The sequence below is a fragment of the Nestor notabilis genome, unplaced genomic scaffold, assembly GCF_000696875.1.
Source record: "Nestor notabilis isolate BGI_N333 unplaced genomic scaffold, ASM69687v1 scaffold17422, whole genome shotgun sequence".
Classification (NCBI taxonomy): domain Eukaryota; kingdom Metazoa; phylum Chordata; class Aves; order Psittaciformes; family Psittacidae; genus Nestor; species Nestor notabilis.
The window spans coordinates 417-1,893 of record NW_009919869.1 but is presented as its reverse complement, the minus strand read 5'-3'; the positions used below and the strand labels follow the sequence as shown (position 1 = coordinate 1,893).

General features: G+C 61.1%; 1 protein-coding gene across 1 annotated transcript; it reads right to left on the bottom strand.

Moving 5' to 3' along the window:
* Window positions 1-343: 343 nt before the first annotated feature.
* RAB25 (RAB25, member RAS oncogene family) lies at window positions 344-1,102 on the bottom strand (the record flags this gene model as incomplete). Its single annotated transcript, XM_010010437.1, has 3 exons — window positions 344-424; window positions 578-771; window positions 876-1,102. Coding segments are annotated over 3 exons (502 nt in total), but the record flags the coding sequence as incomplete, so codon positions are not given.
* Window positions 1,103-1,477: the final 375 nt, after the last annotated feature.

Genomic DNA, 1,477 nt, shown 5'->3' with positions numbered 1-1,477 from the left:
TGTGCCCCCATCTCCCCACGGCTGGTTCCGCAGCGTGCTGGAGACGTTGAGTCAGGAGCCCCGGACAACAGGAAGGGAATCCAGAGATTACAGGGGAAGAAGAGCACCCCCCATCGGGAAATGCGGAATGCCCAAGGGGCCGGGAGAACAAAGCCGAGGGCGCTCGGAGTGAAACGCCCAACCTGAGAGCAGGGAACCAAACCAGCCAGAAAGACCAGAAACCAGCCCCAGAGAGCTGCCGCGGGGCAGGGCAGAGGAGAAGCTCTGTGCAGAGACCCGGGGAGGGTCCCCCAGTGTCCTGGTCCCCAGGACCCCCCCTGCAGCACGGTGCTGGTGCATGTACCCTTCAGGATGGTCTCAAACGCCTGCTCAACGTTGGTGGAATCCAGCGCCGAGGTCTCCACAAACAACAGCCCATTGTTGTCTGCAATGAGAGGAGCTGACACAGACCCCGGCCAGGGCACAGCTCTGTGCTGGAGCCCCTTTGGAGATGCCCGGGTGCCCACATTGCTGCAGGTCCCTGCTGTCAGCGGGGTCCCCAAGCCCCCAGCCCCTAGAGCAAGGTGCCAGCCTGTACCTGCGAACATTCTTGCCTCCTCCATGGGCACCTCCCGTGCTTGTGCGAGGTCAGTCTTGTTCCCCACCAGCATGACGACGATGCTGGGCTCAGCGTGGTCATAGAGCTCCTTCAGCCACCGCTCCACCACATCGTATGTCTGGTGCTTGGTGATGTCAAAGACAACCAGGGCACCCACAGCCCCCCGGTAATACCTGTGGCAGAACCTCAGCATCACCCCACGCTCCGTCTAAACCCCCCCACCAGCATCTTCACCCGGGTGCCATGGGCAGCCCTGGTTTGGGTATCGCATCCTTACGCAGAGGTGATGGCACGGTACCGCTCCAGCCCAGCCGTATCCCAGATCTGAGCCTTCACCACGGCGTCTCCCACCAGGATGCTGCGGGTGGAGAACTCCACGCCGATGGTGGTGCGGCTGTCGTGGTTGAACTCGTTGCGGGTGAAGCGGGACAACAGGTTGGTTTTGCCCACCCCAGACTCCCCGATCAGGACGACTGCAGAAGGAAAGGAGGAATCCCGCTGGAGCTGCCGAGGAGGGGAAAGGACTGCTCCAAGGAATCCCAATAACTTGAGCCAGGCCAGCCAGCGGCCTGTTGCATTGGCAGGGTGGCATCTGCACCGCCGCAGGGTGCACAGGCATCCCTCATTGCCTAGGCAATGATGAGCACAGACCTGGGCAGGATAGAACATATCCTGCTGGATATATATAATGTGGATATAGATGTGAGGGTGCTGAGGCGCTGGCACAGGGTGCCCAGAGTGAGCTTTGAGGTCCCTTCCACCCCAAACCGGTGTGTGGTTCTGTATTACACCCGCTGTGGTCACTCCTTCAGCAAACGGGTGTCCCATTCCTGCGTCACCCGCTCTCAGCCCCCTGGACTGAGCCCAACCATGCTCCCC